General features: G+C 44.8%; 1 protein-coding gene across 1 annotated transcript in view; it reads left to right on the top strand.

Moving 5' to 3' along the window:
* The window catches only part of KIF5C (kinesin family member 5C), a 143985-nt gene that overhangs the window by 70288 nt on the left and 51598 nt on the right, over positions 1-22099 (top strand). The window contains exons 8-11 of the mRNA XM_087819861.1: positions 1717-1841; positions 5076-5180; positions 5545-5693; positions 16002-16150. Coding sequence (XP_087675987.1) covers positions 1717-1841; positions 5076-5180; positions 5545-5693; positions 16002-16150 — 528 coding nt within the window. The remainder of the gene's footprint in view (positions 1-1716; positions 1842-5075; positions 5181-5544; positions 5694-16001; positions 16151-22099) is intronic.

Raw genomic sequence — 22099 nt, 5'->3', positions numbered from 1 at the left:
TTCCCCATTGAACTGTCTTGACACTCTTGTTGAAAATTATTTGTATTATGTGAAGGTTTATTTCTGGGCTCTCTATCTTATTCCATTGGTTTATATGTCTGTCTTTATGCCAACACCACACTGTTTTGATTACTGTAGTTTTGTAGTAAGTTTTGAAATTAGTAAGTATGAGACCTCCAGCTGTGTTCCTTTTCAAGATTGTTTTGGCTCTTCAGGGTACCTTGAGATTCCATATGAATTAAGATGGATTTTTCTATTTCTACAGAAAGCATCATTGAGATTTTGATAGAGATTACATTGAATTTGTAGGTCACTTTTGATAGTATTGACAGCTTAATCTTAAGTCTTCTAATCCATGAACACAAATGTTTTTTCATTTATTTGTGTCTTTAATTTCTTTTAGCAACATTTTGTAGTTTTCAGTATACAAGTCTTTTGCTTCCTTGGTTAAGTTTGTTCCTAAATATTTTTTAAAATTGCTATTATAAATAGAATTCTTAAAAAATTTTTTTCAGAATGCTCATTAGTATGTAGAAATGCAATTTACTTTTTTTTTGTTTTTTTATTTTTTTATTATTATTATTTAATATATCTTTATTTATTTCAGAGAGAGGAAAGGAGAGGGAGAGAGAGAGATAGAAACATCAATGATGAGAGAGTCATTGATCGAGCCCGCAACCCGGGCACGTGCCCTGACCGGGAATCGAACCCCGATCGCCTAGATCCTAGGTCGATGCTCAACCGCTGAGCCATGCCGGGCTGGGCCAATTTACTTTTAAAATATATATCTCTTTATTGATTTCAGAGAGAGGAAGGGAGAGTGAGAGTGAGATAGAAACATCAATGATGAGAGAGTCATTGATTGGTTGCCTCCTGCAACCTGGGCATGTGCCCTGACTGGGAATCGAACCTCTACCACCTGGATCATAGGTTGATGCCCAACCACTGAGCCACGCAGGCGGGGTGGAATGCAATTTACTTTTATGTGTTGCCTTTGTATCCTGCTACTTTGCTGAATTTGTTTATTCTTACTTTTTTTTGTATGTGTGGAATCTTCAGGGTTTTTTTCATATAATGTGGTAAGAGGGTTTTAAGAAATGATTGCTAGTGGGGGTTGCATAAGACAGTTTCTGGGGTTTCTGCCTGCCTGGTGAACAGAGACCAGGATCCAAAAAGTTTTTTATTTCCAGTACTCGGTCCTAATAAAGCATGTTTAATCTTTGAGACCTTCCATGCACCTAGCATGGATTATAGAAGAGGTGTATGTCTTAATTCATAATACTTCCTAAAGAAAGTCTATGACATTACTGATAAGGCAACGCCATAAATGAAGAAGATGGAATATGTCAGGTACTAATCATGATGATAAAGGCCAAGGGTCTTAAAGTGAGGCAGGGAAGGAAACTGTGAGCTCTTCCAGGAGAGTCAGCTCGTGTGGGATGTTGGAGGGTGGGTCTTCTTTAGGCAGAAGTAGAGAATCTGTTATCTTAAACCATCAGCTAAGATTTTAATTTCTTTGTCACTTGAAGATATTTAAAATCTTTCATTTCTAGGATGTCATTTTTAAGAAGAAATCGCGGTCTCAGATAATTTTAAAAATTGGCTTGACTTTAAAAAATGGGGCTTTTAGGCATGATTTGTTATGCTTTTTAGATGAAAAGCTTGCTACCCAAATTTATGTGTGCTTTGTAGAGCAGTAACTATTTTCCTTTTCAGACATGAATGAACACAGCTCTAGAAGTCACAGTATCTTCCTGATTAATATTAAACAAGAGAATGTAGAGACGGAAAAAAAACTCAGTGGGAAGCTTTATCTGGTTGATTTGGCTGGGAGCGAAAAGGTAATTGGTTCTTTATTTGTATTAGCTATAATTTCCCCCTGTTATTTGCTTCACTGTGCAATGGTATAATTTTTATGCCTTTCTATTTCCTGGTTTTAAAGAGCTTTTAAAGTTTCTGATGTTGTGCCAAGATGTTATTAAAGTTAACCTTTGTTTCCCTGCACCTTCTCTTCTGGTCCTGAAGTCCCTTATTCATGTCACAGGGGGTGCTTTGAATGCCAGCCCTGATTGATGCCTAAGAGCTCTGATGATGACATTAGGCCAGTGTTGGAGTGAACTTAGCTTGGCAAAGGCAGCTTCTCAAAGACGGGAGGGACATGCACTCCTGAGAAAAGGGAAGAGCCCATGTTGTTCCAGGCTCAGACAGGCCAGGAAAGGGCGTTGCGTTGGACTGTGGCAGCTCTGGCCCTGCGGGTGGGGCGTGTCTGCTGATGGGAGGTCTGGAACCTGGGGCTCTCCCTGCCTGCCCTGCTCCCTCTGCCGTAGGCGTGGAGACAGTGTCTCAAGTGGGCAGCCTCACTTCTTCCCCTCAGGCTATGAGGCCTGCAGCCAGTGCTTTAGCCGCGAGCCCCAGCCCTTCTCTGCTTTTGTCACGGCTCTCATCGGGCAGCTGTATTCTGTCCCTGCTTTCCCAGGTACCGGCTGAGGCCACACCTGTCCAAGCTCTCCCAAGCACAGGCTGAGGTCGTACTCTAGAGATCACATAGGTTTCCCAGAACCTCCCACCTGCCCCTCCAGCCTCACTTTCATGACACCACCCGAAGCGCCTGCTGCCACACCCTGGCCAGAGGACTGTGCCCCCCTTGGGCAACATCACAGAGCAAGTCCCATGTGCACAGCACCATCTGGCCTGTCCATCACACTGCCTGTCCCCATCAGGGCTACTCCTGGAGCTCAGTCAGTCCCCTGAGCTGTGCATTTGGTCCCCATTTAACTGCACCCCATTACGGAGTTGCCAAACACCACAGTATGGCCACTAATATCCCTGTAAGCGATAGCTACTTGGATTGTTCTTCTGTGCACATGTGTAAAGCCATGAGCAGGAAAACATCTGGATATTCCTGGTTGGAAATCTAAAATTTTACTGGCATGGGTTTGTCAATTTAGACAGACACCCACGAGAATGGGAATACGGAGCAGCACTGCTTAGTTCCAGACTAACCACTGGCAGGCAGGATCCACTTTGCCGCCACACCAACTGTATGGGTCCCGACAAGGAACCCAGTCCCCCCCCCCCCCCCATTGCCTTCTTTCCCTTTATAGCACAGGATGAGCATTTAGGGCCTAAATGCAGCTGGAAAATGCTAAATGCTGGCAGTTCTGAGTGGCAGCCTGTCCTCTGCACAGGGTTGGTGGTGCTTGCTCATGACATTTATGAGCATTTGAAAGTTGTCCCACACCGTTTCTCTTGCTCACATCTGTTTTCCTTTGCCCCAGATGCGTCTACGTGAATGTCAGTGTGATCTAGTAGAACAGAACTCTGGGCTTTAGCCCCCAATTTCTCTAAATGGTGTTCTCCCCTTAGGCTGGCGATTTGACATCTCTGGAACTTAAATTTTCCTTGTCTCTAAAAGGAAGGGGATTGCCCCTGTCTTGCATATTTCATGGAGCTAAGATGCTCCAATATGAAAACGTCTTAAGCAAGGCCATGTGCATAGACTGCTATTATTCATGGCCCATCCGCTGCACTAGTTCTCTATCTGTAAGTAGGTACCACACACACAGTTCCTAGGGAGGTGACAATCTATCCTATTTGAAAAAAATCTTCCCTGGGACATGCGTCCATCTCTGCTGTTAGGAGTGTCTCCTTTATACATAATTGAAACCCGTCTTTGTCCAGTTAAACATTATTTCCCCACTTTTCTTTCTTTAGACAGCAGCTGCTGACCCTGCACCGTCCATCCAGTCAGCAGAGCTATGAATCATGTTGAGTTCCCCTTTTTTGTAGCATCTGTAAACTGCTCTCTCCCGGCAGCAAATACTATAAATATGAAATTACCAGCAATTGCACAGCAGAGGAAGGAGGAACTGTGCGTGCTCCCTCTGGCTGCAGAGGAAAAAAGACAAATTCTCGGTGTAACATACATTTTCCTGACTTTTCATACCCAAACTAAAAGCTTTGAAGACACAGCAGCCATTTTTGTAAAGAGCTGTAGTTGAGTGTTTGGAGAATGCTAACTATTTACGGCCACTGGAGAGTCTGGAATCTGGGGTAAACACTGCCTGGGGTTTGTCCTCTGCGTTTGTCCCCTCTTCCTGGCCTTGCATGGCCTCAGCATGGTGCTCCCCTGAACAGTCTATTTCATCCAAGTGCAATTATACACACTGCACCTGCTTTGGACTTCTGCTGGCTTGCTGTAATTCCTTTATGTAAATGTGATTTTTCAGAAGTTGATTTTAAACTCTTTTCTAGTTCTTTATCTAAATTATTAATTTTAATAGAGTTAAGTGTTAATGAAAAAAATAGTGTTTCTCCCTTTTAAAAAATTTTATTGACTTTTAGAGAGAGGAAGGGAGAGAGAGAGACAGACAGACAGAGAGACAGACATCAGTGTGAGAGAGAAACATCAATTGGATGCCTCTCATGTGCACCTGGACCTGGGACCAAACCTGGGTATGTGCCCTGACCAGGAATTGAACCTGCCACCTTTTGATGTACAGGATGGTGCTCCAACCAACTGAGCCACGCCGACCAGGGCGGTATTTTTTCTTTTGGGTAATTGTTTCTTTTTTCCTTGCTATGGGTCAGTTGGGAAGGAATAAAGTCTGGACAGCCATCCCCACCACCCCTTGTCCTTTGCCTGAAGTTGGAGCTCATAGTTTACACTTTCCCAATATGTCCATTCATTGTGGCCCAGCATTTTCTCTGCAAGCTCCCCCTGGGTTGCCTCCAGAGTGGAGACTGCGGTCCAGTGTCCCAGGCCCGGCCTTTCCACAGCGACAGCACTTTAGAGCCTGCTTTTCCTGGATGGATGTCCCCAGGGAAGCATCTGCAGCTCCACCACTGGAGGCTTTCCAGCCATTCCCCTAAAGCTAATCAAGAGGAAAATAACAAGTGAGAGCAGATCCCCAGCCTCAGGCACAAGGGAAGTTTTTATCAGTGATTCTTACTTTTATTTTTCCTTGCATTCCAGGAGGATTCGCCCTCCCCACCGCCCCTTTGCCCTCTTGTGAATTAGAATTTTCTACTGTGCATTTGCTGTCCTGTGCAGCTCATGCCTCTCTCTTTCACAGGTCAGCAAAACTGGTGCCGAGGGAGCTGTTCTCGATGAAGCTAAAAATATCAATAAGTCTTTGTCTGCTCTTGGAAACGTAATCTCCGCCTTGGCAGAAGGGACAGTAAGTGATCCTGCCCCCATCTATTAAATGATATTATGAGAAGTCGCCTTTTTGGGTGCCCGCGCTCTTTGCCACACACTCCAGAGATTTGCTTGTTTTTGTTTGGAAAGAGACAGAGGGAATCTTGGTTGTGGACATCTTGCTTTCTGGGAGATCCAGTCCATTAAAGTGTGTGAATGGTGATACTAATTTCCTGTGACCAGGTCCCAGGGTGGGCATGCTAAACTTTGGCAAGATCCAAAGACCAGGCAACGCCTTATTTCACACGTGTTTCTAAGCCCAGGGTCCTCATCACTAACTTGCTTGCCTCTGTTTTTCCTTTGAACGGGCTGTCACGGCCAATACCTTTTCTTTTCCTAAATAGAAAACCCATGTGCCATATCGGGACAGCAAGATGACTCGGATTCTTCAGGACTCTCTGGGTGGGAACTGTAGAACTACTATTGTTATTTGCTGTTCTCCTTCTGTCTTCAATGAAGCTGAGACCAAATCCACGCTGATGTTTGGACAAAGGTGGGTGTGGTCTCTCGTTACCCACCCTCTGAGCTGGGTTGGAGGTGGCAAGGGGCTAGATCCAGAGAGGAAATAGAGTGAAGGGGACAAGTAGCTTGTTACTAAATTGCGTCTAACAGGTGATCTGTAAACTTGAGGCATCATTTATTGAAGCCAAAGAAATAATCATGTTTTAAAATAAGGGGCAGGAATATGCCAATCAAAGGTATGATGTTTAAAAAAACACTCCTTACTATAGATGTGATTATCTGTAATTCAGTGGAGTTTTACTTTTGTTCTTCATGAAATTAAATCTGACTCTCAGGCCCTGGTGGAATAGCTCAGTTGGGCAGAGCTTCGTCCTGATACGCCAAGGTTGCGGGTTCAATCCCCGATCAGGGCACATACAAGAAACAATCAATGAACGCATAAATAAATGGAACAACAAATCGATGTTTCTCTTGTTCTCTCCCTGCCCACCTCCCTCTTTCAAATCATTAATAAAAAAAAAAGTCTGCCTCTCAGGTTCACAAGAATTCAGGGGTATCCAACTCAAGATTAGTCACTACCTTTAACTCCAGTATTTGAGATTCATTGCAGAGGAGCTGATAGAACAACCAGAAGCTTAGATGAATGTAGAGTAGTTGCATAAACATTAAAATAGGGGAAAGGAATCACCATGCTAACCTTGCGGTAGGAGGTTCAAAATATATGTTGAGGAAAGGGGAAGACAATAGCCATCTTCTCACCTTCAAAATGTCCAAATGAGATCCTAGATGTCTGGGCAGTGTTAATAGGTGGGCAGCAGGGACACTCAGCAACCCTAAAACAGCGTTCACGTGTGGGGTTAGTTCATACCATCCTTTCCTTTCTTGCCCACCCCTCTCCGTTGCCCAAGGCCTAACTTACAGTCATGGTCCCTCAGCTCTAGGTGTTTAGCCCCATCCTCTTAGCATGGCGAGCTCAGGTGCTAGTTCATAGAGTGCTTGGGTGCTGTGGATTTGGGTGATCTAGCACCTTTAGTGCTCAGTGGGCTGAGCCCAGACCTCAGGCTGGGAGATATGGATTCTGCTGCCATCGTTGCCTCTAATTCTGAACACTTGTGGAATCTTTAGACTAGTGACCGGTTCCCTGTGGGCATTAGTTGCCTCATTTTTAGATGGATGCACAGAATGCTCCCTCTGCCTGTCTCCTGGGAGTATGTTGTTTGGTCATACTTGAGAAATAGCTTACGATGCCTATAGAAAGGACAGACAGGGTGAGCATTCTGTATGGGAAATTTTTGCTGCTTGGTTAAATTGCATTAAAGCCCAGTCATTTCCTGAGCCCTCAACAGAACATAGAATTACACAGTTATGGCACCTGTAAGATGTCTAAATAAATAATAATTACACTGAAATGTTGGAGAACTAATATATCTTAAACTGGATTTGGGTCCTTTACTTCCTCTCAAATCACTTCATTGATTAGCCAAATGCTTAGCTCAATGGATTTCAGAAGGATAACACCTTCTTTTCTTGAGGGTCACAGGATGCTTATAAACCAGTGTCTGCCTATGGGAAACAGAATAATTCTATGCCAATCATCCTTCCTGCCCTGCTCCCCTGGTTTCTTAAACTTAAACTTTAATAGTTTCCTCTGAAGACATGTTTGAGCAACCAGCACCAAATGCATTTATAAAGGAAACATCTCTTTAAAAAATTTTTACCTGCAAAGCAAAAATCATGTGAACCTTTGCAAGTCAGAGTCATCCTGAGGCAGTGGCTGTCTCTCTCAAGGCTGCTGCCATTAGTGGACATTTGCAGCTGCCTATAGGAAGAGTTTTAGGTACAAGTCCAAATGGCTATTTTCTGTCTTCTGATCTTAGTGAGACAGCCATTATCATTGTTATCACCAGCACTTTTTTTAGGCTCTCATGTGCCAGGTATGTCAGAATCCTCCTAGACATTCTATCAGGTAGGATGAAATTGAGACTTAGGCTCCAGAGACAGCTGGTAAATGACTAAACATGTTGGATGTCATAAGGTGGAGACCATATAGTATGACCCACAGCCTTTTACATCCAGGGTGCTGATCAGAAACTTTGATGAGCATAGGCGTCCGGCATCAGTGACTCCAGTTTGAAGCTAAGTTCTGCTACCGACCCATTCTCTCTCTTACTTCTCTGTCAGCTCAGTCTCCTCACCTGTAGGAAGAAATATAAAAATGTCTACTTCTGAGAACTGGTGAGAGAACTAATGAGTTGCTTCAGTTTTTACTTGGCACAGGGCTGTCATATAATCAGCATTCAGTGATTGCAAGTTCCCCTTTCCTTCCATCTTCAACAGTCTTCAACAGTGATGCACCGAGGCTTGGGAAAGTCACGGTAATGTGACGGGTAGGCCTGTAATATAACGGACAGGACTGAGTGCATAGAATTAGAATTAAATTTCTGGAATGAATGATTAAGTAAATACTGCTGATAATTTGGGATTCCAGAAAATAAAAAGTATGCTAATTATATTTTCAAATGAAATAGGTTGTCTGTAGCCTTCTGTCAGAGTCATCTGGATATTGGGCTCCATGAGGGCAGGGACTAGGTTTATCATTTACATCCATTGTCCCAACAAGCGCCCAGCACAATGGTACACACTAGGTGGCTAGTAAATAAGGGCTTGTCAAATGAATGAACAGACGAATCCAGTGCGTATTGTGTCGGATTCTGTAGAACATTAGGGCACTTGCTGAACTGTGACACCATTGTGTCCAGAAGTTTGGTTGGGTTTATAGCCAGTTTGTTTTCCAGCCTATAATTAGAAGTGTATGAGTTTTTGTTCCCTGCCTTCTATCTCCGAGTTGCTTAATGGCTTCTTCAAGGACATCTAACTTCTCTGTGGGCCACCACCTGCTTTATTGTTAAATATACGCATTGAACCCAATTATACAGCAGACACGAGTCTGAACATCGGATTAGACATGGCATCTGATAGCTAATAAGATTAAGCACTTTGAACTCAGAAAAGACTGCCGGGCACATCTCACATTCAGTGTAACGAGTGTTCATTATATTCTTGATGCAGGGACGGCCAGACCTTAGGGCAGAGCGAGGTGCCTTAGTTATTCCTACGTGGTCTTTCAAGGACAGGAAGAAAGTCCGTGTTTGTTGCTAGGCTATAGTGTATTGATGCTCTGAATAAAACAATAGTGTATCCTTTGAAGCAGTGGAAACATGGTGGAGTCTACAGAGGCCCGAGGGCGCCTACCAGGTCAGCACTCTCCAAGATTCTAGATTAGGTCCTGGAATTTAAAGGGAAAAATTCACTGTGTCTTTTTCTTGGTGTTAGTCAGGAAGTCTGGCTCTGCTGTTTGGTCAGGCCTGTCCCCTTTGGTCCCTGGAATGCCCAGCATTGTGCTAGTGAAGCAGTAGAAGCCATTCTCTGTGTTCTCAGAGAGCTTTGAATTAAGTCGAGGTGGCAACACATGAATTTCCAGACAGCAGAGAGTCAAAAAGCTGGGCTCTGTGGGAAAGCTGAATGCTTCCTGCTCTGAGGGGCAGGGTACCCAAATTAGAGCACTCTCATTGATCTTGTATTCTTCTGGCTCCCAGCATTTTATTTTTTAGTCTTTAATTACTCTTTCAAAGTAGTTTTATAGCACTATTTGAAAAGGATATTTATAAGTTTTAGAAGTATGAGCTGAAATCACCCAATTATCTGGGAAGCCTATTTAATGTACCTTGATTTTGGGTGGTAATGAAGGAAAAGGGAGCCCCCCATGGGGGGGCAGACCAATCACGTTAGAGAATTAGCACATCTTTGGCACTAAGAGTTTTTTGATTGATGCAGCATGAATAATTTAAAGACTTTATTTGTATGTGGAATGTGAAAGAAGAATTGATAATTTAGGGAAATATTCTTTCTTCTTTTCCTGATGTGCACATTTAAAAAAAATTGCATGCTTAGTTTAGTGGCAGCTGGATCAGGCAGACAAAGGCCCGAGGGGGGTACGTGCAAAATTCATGCCTCCAGAGCATGATACCAAGTTCCCTGCAGGGCTGCAGTGAGCACTTTGGCCAATGGAGACACTTGAAAACACTTTTGACATACAATGAAGAAAGACTCATATTACCCCCTGTTGGGGACCCTGTTGTTGAAACACCATTAGGGTTAATTTCTGCTCTTGGAGGGAGAGATACTGTGGATGACAGAAGTTTAAGCAGAGACCAAATTTTCATCCAGGTTGGTCTTTTCTTTTTTATTTGCAACTACATGATTTCACACAATTCTTTTATTTCACATAATGAAATAAAACATATTTCATTATGTATAAATAACTTATATACTGTCCATAAAGGAAATGCTCAAAGGTGCTAGAACAGGTAATCCACTCCTACAGTGTTCTTGTATGTAACAGAGTTGATGCACAGTATTTAAATACTCAAATCCAGTATTAAAAACTCAGGCACTTGACTGACTTTAATAAAGTTTCTCAAGCTATATCAATATATCTAAAGCGCATGTATATTTTAATATATTTTTTAGAAAGATTATTCTCAATAACTTCTCTATAAAAATAAATGTGACGGTTTAACCCTTCTACAGCTTGTTAATTTCTTAATGTTTCTTGGGAGACTAGAGCTTTTCGAAAGATAATATTTAAAGCTTTTAATTTCTTCTCCCCTATGTCCCTCACTCACAAGCAGGGAAATGGCCTTACCAGTAAATGGAAAGGTGTCTTGCTGCAGTCATGTTTCCAGAAGAAGGTTAGGCCTTTTATCTGAGAATCAGAGCAAATGAAAAAGTGTGACAGTTTTATGTGTCAGCTTGGCTAGGCTGTAGTACCCAGTTAATTAATCAAACACTAATCTGGGTGTTGCTATGAAGGTATTTTGTAGATGTGGTTAACATCTACGATCGATTGACTTTAAGTAAAAGCACATTAGAAATCCTGCCATTTGCAACTACATGGATGGACCTTGATGACATTCTGCTAAGTGAAATAAGTGAGATGGAAAATGACAAAAATCATGATTTCACTCGTATGTGGAATATAAAACAAAAACAAAAGAGTCTCCCTCCCTCTGATCTTCAGTGGCCTGTCTCTGTATGGGGATCCAGGTGGAAGAGGTGCTGTGACCTCTGCCCTGTCTGCTGTGCTTGGTCTGCCTTCTCCAAAGGTGGTTAACATTCATTAGCTTTGAGGTCTTAAAAACGGGTTCCTAGTTCGCTCCCTATTGGGAGAAGATATTTGGGGCAAACCTAGATTATATATTATTTAAGTGGTGTTTCTGAAGCAAGCTGAAACAAAGAAAACTACAGAACAGATCTCTAATAATTACACCTCCAGGACTTGGCTCATTTGTACTAAGTGGGTCTTGCTGTTAGGTTATAAACCTAAGATTGATTAAGGTTCTTTCCCTGAGTAGCCTTTGGTTAGGATTTTACTCAGTGTCTGCTATGGTTCTAACTGTGGAACGCATTTATTTCTGCATCTCAGAGCCTCTGGTTGAAAAACCTGAGGGTTTTTGGAAGTGAATACCTAAGATACTTTTGTGCTCCTCTGTGAATGACTGGGTCACATTGGATTAATCAAATGTTATCGCAGTGAGACTGGCCCATTGCCTCACAAAGGTGATGAGTGAGCAGTAAGTTCACGGCAGAGTAAGGCTCCTGTGGATTATTGGCTTGTCTTCCTGTATCAAGGAGATAGTGCCCCAGAACTGCAGGGCGAGGCGGTATCATTACTGCTATCTAGCTTCAGCCAGACAAAATTATAAAGAGCATTTCTTAATTTCTGCTATCCTGTCAATTTTATGTTTCTTTGTTAGCCTGAAAGTCTTTTGGATTCAAGCCTGAGCAGTGTGTGTGCATGTGTGTATGCTCACAAGTCCCTGGATTGTGTCCACGTGCAGTAGTGAGTGCCCCAGATCTAGGTGGATTCACTGTGTTTGAACAGAGTCTAGGATAATGCTGTTTAGGGTGATCACAGGTAGCAAGAATGTGGCAAATTCCAAAACAAACAAGCAAAGAGTATGAAAGCTGGAGGACACTTGGACATGCAATAGAGTGGACAAAACCAGAAAACAGCAGGTTACTACCTAACACACACTGACAGCAACCTTCACACAGGACGAATTTAGACAAAACCAAATCATTAGGCTCCTTAGTCTGTAAATTTTCCTAAAGTTGTTGGTTAATAGCAAAAGATAACATTGAAGATGTTCAGCATCCTTTTACTCTAGGTCTCTTACTTTATCCCTTACAGGAATAAAGGGACAAAGATACTATTTCACTTTGCAAGGTTGTTTCAAGATCCTAGATGAGAGAATATTTGTTCTATTTTAAAAAATAACTCCAGACACAGAAATTCAGTATCTCTCTTAGTGACACTAATTTATTCCTCGATCTAGAAATTCTTGTATCTGATTGGATTTCTTTCTTCATCAGTTTATCTTTTAACTTATTTTTTATTGGATATAATATACATATAGTAAAAGGCATAAACTTGTGTGCAACTTAATAAATTTTTACAAGTCTACCTACACATGAACATCTTAGAAACCTCTCTCTCGCACCCTCCCAGTCAATACCCAACTCTCAAGGGTAAGTGTCATACTGACTTCTTTCAACATAAATTACTGTTTGAACTTTATATGAATAAAATCATTCAATTCTGTTTTGTATCTGGCTTTTACGCACCATTGTATTTTTTACATTCCCTACCTTGTTAGGTATGATAGTTTTGTTTTTTTTTATAGTTATAGTGTCCTGTTGTATGAATAGCAAGCACATATGTATCCATCCTACTGTTGACAGAGTTTGATTTATTTTCATTTGAGGCCATTATAAGTGAAGTTACTATGACAGTGGTTGTCGTGTCTTTAGGTGAACAAATGTCATCATTTCTGTTGGTTATATACCTACGAGTAGAATAGCTAGTTCAGAAGATATGAGATACTCAGCTTTAGCAGATACTATCAAGGAGTTTTTCAAAAGATTGGAACAATTTACACTCCCTCCAGTAACAGCTGAGTGGTACAGTGACTGCACATCCTCACCAGCACTTGGTGTTTTCGGTTTTAAAAGTTTTAGCCATTCTATTGAGCGTGTAAAGGCACCTTATTGTTGTTTTATTTTGCATTTCCCTGATGGCTAATGATGTTAAGCACCTCCTTTTTTGAGTGTTTATGACACTTTTTTTGTGAAGTGCCTGATCAAATCTTTGCCCAGTTTTTCACTGCTTGTCTGCTTTTTTCTTATTGATTTATAGGGGTTATTCTGGCTAAGTCCTTTTATCTATTGTGTATAACTTCTCCCACTTTGCAGCGTATGCTTTAACTTTTTTAAGGTTGACTTTTAATGAAGAGAGGTTTTTAAATTTTAATGAAGTCAGATTTATCTTTTCTTTCATGTCCTATTTAAGAAATTTTTGCTTAGTAAAGGTCTTGAAGAAGACATTTTCCTGTTTTCTTCTAGAGACTTTATTGTTTTACCTTTGACATGTATGTGTGATCCATCTGGAATAGAATGTTTATATGATGGTGGGCGAGTGGGTAAAGGTCCTCACTCCACCCAATACCATATATTGAACGGGCCATTCTTTCCTACTGTACTGCATGAGCACCCTTGTCGTAAATCAATGACTATATAGCCCAGTGTGTCTATGGATAATCCATTCTGTTTCGATTTCAAAGTTTCTGGGATCAGTTTTTATTACTGTAAGTTTATAATAAGTGTTGATATTCCATTTTCTAACTTTGCTCTTTATATTGACTTTTTTCATTTCTCATAAATTTTAGAATCAGCTTATCAATTTCTATATGCACATTCAAACCTCTCGGGATTTTACTTGAGACCACTTTAAATCTGTAGAACAATTTAGGAGAATTAACATCTTTCCCTCTCAATGTTGTCTGATTTCTTCATGTTCTACCTTTAGAGGCTGGAGAGGTATGGATGAAATCTAGGGCAATGGCATGAGACATGGTTTCCCACCATCGCTCTGAGTTCCAGAGAAGAGTTGGGTTGTATATCTTCCCTCTGCTCCTCTGCATGGTTTTTATACCATCTCTGCTCTGCTCTGGGCCAGAGACAATGACCAGTTTGGACAAATACATTGGGCTCCCTTGCCCCTGGCTTCCAGTTCTCTTTGACTAGTGGGGAAGGAACATGAGCAGGCGATCAGAAGGGGAGAAGAGAGTGAGGTCAGGGTATTAATTTCTTGACTCTTTCCCTGCAGGGTCACTTTGGGTTGGCTGCATCCCTAGACTAAAGGCTGTTACTGGTCCCAGTGGGCAGCCTGCTTCTCTTAGCTCCCTCCCTCTGGGCCTCCTTCAGCCTAAGGGTGATAATGGCTCCCCCATCACTAATGTGGGGTATGCATCGTCTCTCGTTATTTCCCAACACTCTCCCATACCTTTGCTAAACTCCTCCCAAGTGATGCATTTGGAGTGGGCCATCTGATTCTTGCCAGGACCCTGATTCCTACAGAAGTGGAAGAAAAATAATTTCCTGGACAGCTTAAAAGAACGTTGAAAATGAAGACCAGTGCCCCAGTGATAACCCTGCTGTGTCTGCTCACAGAAATGCGCTTCCGGCTAAGCCTGCCTGAGTGTGGCAGAGAGGCTCTCCTTCTCTATTTCTAGTATCATTAGAAACCGCCAAGAGACTCTTTGTGATTTAAAAAGTAAGATTAGTAAAAGCCTCAGAGTGTACCCTTAAATGTCCACAAGCATTTTCAGCCACAGGTTATTTTTCACTGTCTGACTCACTAAGTCGATAATGGTTGAGGTGTTTGTGCTTGTGTCCGAGGAACGTCCACGATACCACCTGGGGATGTTAGAGGGCCAGCTGAGTGCCAACCAGGCGTAGAATTGAGAGTAGTAATAAAACTGCTGCTGTTTGAGAAAATCAATTGAATCACCACCGGAGACCGTAGCCTCAAGCTACAGTGAAGGAAGGAGAATTATACTAATTCTTAAGTGGAGTCTTCCATTGAAATTGCTTAAACTCCTCTTTTGACAGTCGGGTTATTTAGTTGTCTGTTTTAGGAATTAATTTTTGGAATGACATCGCCAGCGCTGGTGAGGACTGCTGAATTACTCTCACTGAAGTAGAAATCCTGTCCAAAGTGTCATTTGATGACAACAGTAATTAACCTGAATCACACATCAGCGAGTGCTAGCAAATATGACAGTACAAGAGCCAGTGGGAGTTTAAAATGAAAAAGTCGATAGCAAATAAAACAGGATATCACACACTTTTAAATGAAGCTTTTACCTTCTTAAAAAGTGAACAATAAGTGGAATTCTGCTGTGGTCAATTTACTTTTTGTTAGACATATCTGCTTATGTGTTCATTTCTGCACGTAGCTAGTGGTCATGTTTTTCGTTTTTAGTGTAAGCTGGAGCTGCCAGGGCCTTTGCTCTCGCCTGTTGCTCCCTTGAGTTACTGTCTAAACATCCACTTTGGCATCATCTCCACCCCCCACCCCAGCCATATGCCCAAGGAGGTCACTCCTTCTCTATACCGGACCTGGCAAATTGATGGCTTTTACACATGTTTGTTTGTCTCACACATTATTTTGAAAAATTGTTATAAACTGAGAGACACAAATACAAATCTCGATTTCTGACTTTTCTTGAAAAGTGGGATGACCTGAGAACAGTGGCCCTCTATCCCTCTGTAGCAAAAATTGGTTGTGATGGGGGCATGTAGCCAGCAGGGAGCCAGGGCGTCACCTGGCCAGCCTTACTCAGCTGAGTGCCCACCTGGCCTGGGAGGCACATGTAGACATGTGTTCAGCCATCAGGGGTGACTCCAGGTAGAGTAAGAGGAACAGTCGATGGTATATTTCAGTCTGTGTGTTATTGGGAGGAGAAACTACAAGCTCTGTGAGACAGAGACCTTGTCCCATTTGTCTTGGTATATGCCATGTTTCATAGAAGTTAATTGAATGGAAAGGAAACTCTGCTTAGGAAGAGGAATCTGGCAGTGGTATGAAGGTGTTCAAGGGAGAATATTGACTATTTTAAAAAGGCTCTAACAGTAAGTCAGGGCTGAGAACACAGATCAACACGGAGACAGGGAACAGAGAAAGAGGTGACCCTGAGAGACGACTGGAATGAGCAGACCTTGGATTTAGAGACTGACAGGAGGTAAAGGAGAAAGGAAAAGGATTTGGAGCCCGAGGAGCAAGCGGCGCCATTAATACAGCTAAGAGGGTGGCAGGTGAAAGTCACGGGCCCCTCCTGGCCCCCCAAGTCCCAGTCACTGGGTGTGAAAGGATTACATGACTTAGCCAATGCCGATAGCTCTGCTTAGAGTCTTTCCCTTATGTTTTTAACCCCAGGGCGAAGACCATCAAGAACACAGTCTCGGTGAACCTGGAGCTGACAGCGGAAGAATGGAAGAAGAAATACGAAAAAGAGAAGGAGAAGAACAAGACTTTGAAGAACGTTATCCAGCATCTGGAGATGGAGCTGAACAGGTGGAGAAATGGTGAGGAGGGCTGGAGAGGAAGACCCAGGCACGAGTGTGCACCCCCCCCACACTTGGGAAAGGGCGATGATGATGATGATGATGGTGATGATGATGATGGGGGGCGCGGTCCTGCCTCGCAGCAGCCCTCCACTAGCAGACGCTGTCTGGGTCCCCAGGGCAGCGCCCCGCCCCACCCTGTCACTTGGCCGACGTGCATTCTTAGTGCGGGCAGGGGACCGTTTGCGAGGCCAGAGGCCCCTCTGCCTGTCACTGTGACTCCCTCCCTGGAAGCCACCCCGGGGCGGGAGGCGGCGCCTGGGGCCCAGGCTCAGGTTGCTTTCCTGAATGAAACCCGCGCTCTCTCCCGTGCGGGCCTTACAGTGGGTTCGGGTTGGAGTCGGGCTGGCAAGTGTTTGCTTTGTTCTTCCCCCATCGCATCTTCGTGCTCTGCTTCCTCAGAGCCAGAAACAGAGGGCTCCCGAGGAGGCTCGGAGCTCAAGTGGAGCCTGAAGGCTTGTTTCGTGACGCGCTTTTCTTTTCCCCCCAAACATTCTCTTTGGTTTGTTCTCGGAGAAAGCATCTCAGGCGGCCGGCGTGCAGGGGGTGGGTGGGCTGTGGGCGAGGCGTTGAAGAGGGGCTCCCAGATCTAAGTGCAGACAGATGATTCCCACAGGAATTTTAGCATCGGGAAGTTAGATGGAGAAGCCTTTTTTTTTTTTAGCTGCTCCCGGGCAGGTTGGTGTGCGCAGGGGATGGTGGATAGCCGGAGGCGGCTCTTCAGAGCCCCGCTGCGGTGCCCGGTGCTTGCTTCGGGGGCTGCAGCGGACCTCGGCGGCGGGCAAGGGCAGGGCCTGGGGCTGCCGAGCAGGATCGGGAGGCAGCCTGCCTGTGGAACTGCGGACTTAGCAGCAGGTCGTCTTGTGATTATATGTTTGCCACTGCTTTTTGCTAGGAAGGGTGGGGTGCCAGTGAGCTACTGTTCAATTGAAAAGCAATTATGGGGCAAACCGGGATTCAAGAGAGGTTCAAGAAATGACCTAGTAGCCTAAATAACACAATTCTCTTCTTTTTGGGAGGTTTTCTAGCGGCATACGTGTTTTAAAGCTGCTAGAATAATTGAGTAATTCAGCACCTGGGGCTGGTGGATGATTCCTTGTGATTTGGCAGGCATGGGCGAGTGGGGAGGGATGCTTGGCAAAGCTGGGAGCGGCCATATGAAATTTTGTTCTATTTCTGGGATCCTCTTGGGTCAGTTCTCTGCTGGGCGACTGGAACATTCAGTAAAGCCTTTCGGTAAAGGGAGGGGGGACTGGCCTTGGAGATCCTGTGGGAGGGGCAACTAACCTTGTCTTTTCTATTCTTTCCTCTCTCTTGCCAAGCTTTTACCTGTCAGTTTTCCACCCCTCAGTCAGCCCTGTCCTCTGGGTCTGCCCACTGCCCTGTTCACCTGACTCACCTCGTGCCTGCATCTCTTTTGTGTGCTTTCCCCCTGCTCTTGGACTTGGCACTTGACATCATTTTAACTGTTTGTCCCACTACCTTGCAGACATACTCAGAAATTTACCATTGGGTCCATGCCCTACAGGGTGAGATCCTACATATGCCCTTAAGTTCTGTATTTTGGGGAAACTAATGTATGATTTCTGGCACATAATGCACGTATGTTAAGTAAACATAATGCAGTGCTGGAGATTCAAGGGCGAGCAGTCAGACATGGTCTCTGCTTTCACAAGCTTACGATCTGATGGGGGAGGTGGACTCCAGCCAGAGCCAGTAAACGTGTGGTGGTGGTCCATGCCAAAAGGGAAAGGATGTGGTGCTAAAGTTATTACGACAGGGGGCCTGACCTTGACCGAGAAGTCAGTGAAGGTTTCCCCCAATAAGCAACATAGGGAATCAGATCCGAGAGAAACAGAGCAGTAAGCCAGGTGAAACGGGAGGTGCAAGGTGGAAGCCGGGGTGGGGGCAGGAAGGCCAGGGTGGAGAGCTAAGGTGGGGAGCACTGGCTTGGGCTGGGCGGGAGGGGTAGGCAGACTTACCCTGTGCAGGGCTATGCAGCCCTTGTTCAGGATGTCGGTCATTATGTTGGAAGAAGTGAGAAGCCATTCAAAGATATTAAACTGCAGATCATATGGTGAGATTTGCATTTTTGAAGATCCATTGATTGTGTTGGAGAATGGACCAGAGAGGGTGGGAGGAAGGCCAGGAGCTCGGGTGGTCATCCAGGGGTGAGGTTTCAGTAACTGGGTGGAGAGACAGGACTTTGGAAAGAGAGAGGCATTTGGGAGGTGAAATTGCACGGCTTGGTGAAGCGTGGACTATGGGGAGAGAGTGTGCCAAGTTTCTGGCTTGCTGAGGGGGGTGGAGGGCAGGACCATGCACCGAGACAGGAAGCACCAGACAAGAACCAGACTGGAGACAAGGGACATGAGTAGGGGACTGTGGGGTGCTTGTGGAACAGTCCAGGTAAAAATGTCCGATGAGAAGCTAGGTCTGAGGGTCAGGAGCTGAGAGGAGCCACCTGCACTAGAGGGAGAAATTGGAGTGCATCCACCCTAGGAAGTAACTGAAGGCACAGGCGGGGGGGGGGATCCCCTGTGACTATAGGGAAGAAGGGAAGCGGGAGGCAGTCCTGCGAGGCTCCCACCTCCTGTTACCATGTCATCATTGAGGGCCTTATGGGAGAGGGGCCTTCTGCAGAGCTCTCCTTTCCTTCCGGGCTAACACTTGCCTTTTAAAGGTGATTTTTCTGGAAGCTAAAGTTATTGAATGTAGAAAACCGATTCTGGTGATACAAATTTCAGGCTGGTGGAGTAGTCCCTTGAACAGCTGTGAGCGAAGGTCTGTCTCAAGGATTAACTACATACATCACACGTGCAGCAACCCCCCAGGGTTTCTGTTATATTCCTAGCCTGGGGGTTTGATCCTCTGGTAGCCCTTGTGTTTTTGGCAGAAGACTCGCCCGAGGTGACTCCCAGGAGAGCTGGGATCTGAACACAGGGAGCTTGACTCCTCAGTTCACTCTTCCATGGGGTCAGTGCAGCCTGCGCTTAGTCCTCGTGGTGTGTGAGCCAGCTGGCTGGGACCACGCCAGAAAGGAGGGGACTTCAGCGGTGTCGCGTGCACCAGTTCTAATCCCTTATGGTCATGAGGGCATGGCTGGTTTGTGTCAACTAGGAAACTGGGATTTTGAAAGGTGACGTGCCTTCCACTAAAATCAAAGTGACTGGATAGTTGCCACATTCTTTTGAAATTTGACCCACATTGGTTCTAAGCTTGTAGGAGGTAGCCAGCGAGCTCACCTCAGCAATTCCTGGTTATTGATATTTCCACATTGTAGTCTGAACAAGTTAAAAGAACATTGTCAATAGTATGTGCTCTTCCCTGGGAAAGAGATTTCTTTCCTTGCATGGTGTGTTTGTAATTTAAAAGTTTGGCTGCCCTGCTATCCTCCAGCTGCGGGAAAGTGAGAGAGATGGGGTGTAGTAGAAAAAAGTGTGCATGTGTGTGCTTTCTCTATATAATGAGGTAGGAACACAAAGGAGTGAGAAGGTAAAATAATATGATGCCTCAATAGCAAATTGGGTTCACACAAATAATGGAAATAAGTGAGGCTCTGGGGGTGTGTCTGATACAGTGGCAAGGGGTGGCAAGGGGACTATGCCACTGGAGAGAGCATTCCCATACAAAGTCATTCAGAAGTTGAGAACTGCTCTCCTGTTCCATGCCTATAAGCTGCACCCCCAACCTTTACCCTCTTCAACCCCTCGTAGCTTAATGGGCTACCTGAGAATGCAAGCCTGGCGGTTTTCTCCTCTGGGCAGAGTAGAACATGGATTCTCAGAATATGGCCTTTGGCTCAAAATCTATATACTACACTGAGCCTAATTCATTTCTGCATTGCCATTAAGGCAGATGGCTCAGGGCATGTGCATGGTGCTTGAGGGGAGGCCATGCCTTGTTTATAAGGAAGGAATGGGCAGAGCCACCCACTCCCCTGGTTTCATTCCCCACTGCGCCAGTGAGGGTCCTTGGGTTGTGAGCGACAGGAGTTGACCCTGTTTGGCTTGACCAGGAGGAGAAAGCATTAGAAAGCTCTGAATGACTCCCAGAACCAGAAGAACAGCTGAGGAACCATCTCAAACAGCAAAGCTGGGGCTGCTTCAGGGGCACCGGCAACGGGGAAAAGCGACAGGGCTCATACAGGGGCATGTGTGGCGCCAACCCCCTGGGGATGTTTGTCTCATCCTTGCAGTGTGTGTTTCAGACCCAGAGGCCCCTGAGAGGAGGGAGGTGCAGCGCTTGGTGCTGTGCTTTGGCTGGGAAAGGACAGGACACACTCTGAAGCGTTGCTGACCCGACTGCCCTCCTTGGAGGGGGCTCGTTCCTCACAGGAAGTTGAGGCGCTGTTAGGAAAATGAGTGTTGAGTGGCTGAAAAACAACACAGCCCACCACTATCTGCTAGTGACATCTTGTGGGCTGAAATCTAGTGACAGTCTTCCTTCGCTTCTGGAGGCCCTGGTGGCAACTTGAGCCTCATGGAAACTTGTTCAGCCCACTTGCTTCAGGACAGATAGAGTGGGCAGTTGTCAGAAACAAGATTTTTTTTCCAGCTGTGTTGCTTGTTGATCATATGTATGGAAAGGACTCGAACAATCCTGGAAATGGGGAGAGATTTAGGTAGTTGGCTTCAGAGTGAATTTCGGCCCCCACTCCCCCCAATCCATTGAGAAGACCACGTAGGATGGGTAGGGAGTGTTGAAGGACAGGAAGGAGGGATGATGCTCGGAAGGGTCGGGCGGGTCTCTGGTTCCTGTCTCTGCCGGGTTAGTCTTCACACAGGCCCTCTTCTCGGATATGTCTTTGCATTTTGCGCTTTGAAAAATGATAACTTTTAGGGGCTTAAGTCAGAAAAGGAAGCCCTGAAAATCCAGGTGTCAGGAGGGCCGGGCAACCACCTGACAACATGGCATAACTGCAGCGTCTCTTGAATAAAAAATAACATCAAACAACAGAGTAGATGCAGATTTACCCCATCTGCTGAAGTCACGCAAAAATGATTTCATCACAGGCTGAGGAGGCATGGAAAAATCAGCTGCCTCCCGAGCAGATTTGTTCTCCAGATTTAAACCTGCCAGGCCAGCAGGCTCTGTCCCCTAACTAGCTCAGTCTGCAACCTTGGGCCTGACTGGAGCTTTGTGAAACTCTGCGGCTCCCCTGGTTGGAACACAGTTTGCTCCTTTAGCATTAAATATGTAGAAGATGCCAGTCCCCCTCTTGGATTTCTGATTACCACAGTCGATGCTCAGAAGGTAGCATTTCAGTCGGGAGGTCTAGCTTGTTAGGCCCTCTTGCTTCTTTTAGGAGCACAGCCAACACTGAGAGAAACCCTGACCACTCGGAGGATCGTGCAGCCTGTTCAGAGTCAGGGATGTAAAGAGAGTGCAGAGTCCTGGGTGACCAGTTTATTAGAAAATTACTCTGGAAGGGATTAGAAAATGTCTTAAGCTGCTTACAATATTTTTAGGAACTGGGGTGAAAGATGCTATTTGCATGCAAAATAATCCCATAAAGGAATGATTTTTTTTTTTTCAACCTCACTTATATAATGACATCTTGTAGCCAGCTGCTCTTACCCATCTGGTAACTGAAAGATTTCCTTTCAGTTTCTTTGAAATAGAAATGACCTACCATCGGGTCTGCCACTGGGCCAGTTTAATTGGTATTAAAAGAAAGCACCCCCTCTGCCAGGTCTGCTCTGGTTCCAGGCGGAAGCTGTGAGTGACCAGCGAGCCTCTGCCCTGAGTTGCAGGGAGAGTGCAGTTACCTTTCTGTGTCCGCCACAGGCTTCAGGGACTCAACCTATGAAAAGGACAACTAGCTCGTTGCCATTTCATGTGTGAAATTTTAATGAATTACTGGCAGTCTAATGGGCTTCTCTCTCTCTCTCTTTTTTTTTTTTTTTG

This window comes from Miniopterus natalensis, chromosome 8, assembly GCF_054644295.1.
Source record: "Miniopterus natalensis isolate mMinNat1 chromosome 8, mMinNat1.hap1, whole genome shotgun sequence".
Taxonomy (NCBI): Eukaryota; Metazoa; Chordata; class Mammalia; order Chiroptera; family Miniopteridae; genus Miniopterus; species Miniopterus natalensis.
The sequence above is the reverse complement of the archived record's forward strand: the minus strand, read 5'-3'. Positions and strand labels throughout refer to the sequence as shown.